This window comes from Lottia gigantea (assembly GCF_000327385.1).
Source record: "Lottia gigantea unplaced genomic scaffold LOTGIsca_77, whole genome shotgun sequence".
NCBI classification, from domain to species: domain Eukaryota; kingdom Metazoa; phylum Mollusca; class Gastropoda; family Lottiidae; genus Lottia; species Lottia gigantea.
Window position 1 is genome coordinate 1222780 of NW_008710566.1, and position 2771 is coordinate 1225550.

At 34.4% G+C, this 2771-nt stretch overlaps 1 protein-coding gene across 1 annotated transcript in view; it reads left to right on the forward strand.

Annotated features, from left to right (window-relative positions):
* LOTGIDRAFT_168658 (hypothetical protein) overlaps positions 1-2771 on the forward strand; it is a gene marked incomplete at both ends in the record, with an annotated part of 15966 nt that overhangs the window by 2300 nt on the left and 10895 nt on the right. The window contains 2 exons of the mRNA XM_009066543.1: positions 1529-1665; positions 2422-2557. Of these exons, the coding sequence (XP_009064791.1) occupies positions 1529-1665; positions 2422-2557 (273 nt within the window). The remainder of the gene's footprint in view (positions 1-1528; positions 1666-2421; positions 2558-2771) is intronic.

Consider the following 2771-nt stretch of genomic DNA (forward strand, 5'->3'; position numbering starts at 1 on the left):
AACCACCTTTCAGAGAGTCACATATCTATGTCCTAGAGCGGTTTGTCAACTCGTCATTTCTTTCAGTCCAAGTAGCTGATAACGTAATAATGTTTATTTAAGATTCAGGTTTGTCAACTCGACCCGCATTTCAGAAAAGAAATAGAGCTTAACGTCCATATCTGTCTAACTCTAGAACAAGGAGTCCTAGTTATGTTGAAGCTTTTCTATTTTTGTAGTATATGGAAGAAATTGGACTGGCGAAGAAAATCAAGAGGTTTGCCGGAAGCAGTGCAGGGGCAATGTGCGCCTGCTATCTCGCCGTTGGGTATGGAAGCGAAGACATCTCAAATTTTCTAGAACCAAAATACATATCATCAGTATTAAACGGTAAATTAATTTATCATTCGCTATCACCTCTTCTTAAAATGTGACATAGAAAACTCTGAAATAGAAGCAAAGAAATAAAAAAACAACGTGACCAGGCGGAAGTAAGCCTTGTTTGTTGAACATAACATCGAAAAAAAGGCTTCGTGTAAATGGTGTAAATAGAAGCTATAAGTATTCATGATGCACATATAAAGACTAGAAAATCAGAATGGTGTAAATAGAACCTATAAGTGTCTCTGATACACATATAAAGACTAGAAAACCAGTATGGTGTAAATAGAAGCTTTAAGTGTCCCCGATACAAATACAAAGACTAGAAAATCAGTATGGTGTAAATAGAAGCTATAAGTGTCTCTGATACACATATAAAGACTAGAAAACCAGTATGGTGTAAATAGAAGCTATAAGTGTCCCTAATACACATAGAAAAAAGGCTTCGTAACTTTACCAATTAAACAGAGTTTTTCACCTTAAAGGTGTATTCCACTTTTTTTTGTAAAGTTTGCTATTTACATCTATGTATCTTCTTGATCAAACTGAATTTGTTTTAAAGAGGTTTATTAAAAACGGAGAGTACTAATTGTTGATTAAGCAGTTTGACCTAGCTTTGATATTAGTCGAAACCTTTAGAATACTTAAGAGACACATGTCTCTACAATTAGGCGTTTTTCTTAATTCAAATCCGCACAGTAGTTTTCTAACAGCTTCCAAAATGCATAACGAACCTTAAGTTATGTTTTTTGGCGTTTAAAAATTAACGGCTGGATTTTTTTAGTTAAAACTTTCAGATACGTTAAAGGGCACATTTCTCTAGATTTTGGTGTATAGTTTTCCCAAATTTGAGAACAATATTTTTTCGACCTACAAAGAAAGCGGAATGTCCCATTAACGTCTAGTTTTAAAGTCCACCGTTTCGCAATTTTTGTTCAATGTTTATATATCTCTGACACCCAGACATCTTTCGTCGTAGCTTCGATTGAGGCTTCTGTGTTATTAACCTTCTTCAAAATAGAAAATCTTAGAAATAGCGATTGATTCATGAAAATGTCGAACCATGCCTTCTAACTCTTTTCTTGGACTGTTATATAGATGCGTTAAAATATACAAAGTAAATCTAGGTATGAACCTTTTTGCCACTTTTATGTCTTTTTAATTGTAGACAACCCATGGGGCGTTCTGAACCTTTTGCCTAATATGATAAATAGTTTTGGATGGAAGCCAACAAGCAAGGTTTATAATGAAATGGGAAAACACATCGAGAAGAAGGTCGGTGATGCAGACATCACTTTCAAACAGGTAACTATAGTGAATTAAAGTAGAGTTTTCACATAAACAATAAGATAAGTGTCTGATACACATACAAAGACTAGAAAATCAGAATGGTGCAAATAGAAGCTATAAGTGTCCCTGATACACATACAAAGACTAGAAAATCAGAATGGTGTAAATGGAAGCTTTAAGTGTCTGATACACATACAAAGACTAGAAAATCAGAATGGTGTAAATAGAAGCTATAAGTGTCTCTGATACACATACAAAGACTAGAAAATCAGAATGGTGTAAATAGAAGCTTTAAGTGTCTCTGATACACATACAAAGACTAGAAAATCAGAATGGTGTAAATAGAACCTATAAGTGTCTCTGATACACATATAAAGACTAGAAAATCAGAATGGTGTAAATAGAACCTATAAGTGTCCCTGATACACATACAAAGACTAGAAAATCAGAATGGTGTAAATAGAAGCTATAAGTGTCCCTGATACACATACAAAGACTAGAAAATCAGAATGGTGTAAATAGAAGCTATAAGTGTCTCTGATACACATACAAAGACTAGAAAATCAGAATGGTGTAAATAGAAGCTATAAGTGTCCCTGATACACATACAAAGACTAGAAAATCAGAATGATGTAAATAGAGGCTATAAGTATCTCTGATACACATAGAAATACAAGAAAATCAGAATGGTGTAAGGATTAGAGGATTTCTTTAATATGATGGTTGTCCAGTTATTCTGTTGTAAATCTATTTTGTATTTTATTTTATTAGTTATACATGAAGAAAGGTATAGAGCTGTGTATCTGCGTTACCAACGTCAACAGAATGAATGTAACGTTCTGTCACGTGAAGACCACACCCCATCTTCCAATCAGACGTGCTGTGTGTATGTCCATGTCCATACCAGGTACGTTAATCACCTACCTTTCAAGCCTTTACGGTCTTTAACTGTGCGTCCTTTTCATCTTGTTGTTCCAATATTAACTTATGGGCCCATTACATCTCAGGTACGCCCGTTTTACCTTAAGTGAGATCAAGTTTTAACTTCAAGTGAGAACAAGTTTTATCTTAAAGATCTCTTGTTTTGACCTGAAGTGAGACCAAGTTTTAGATCACTTGTT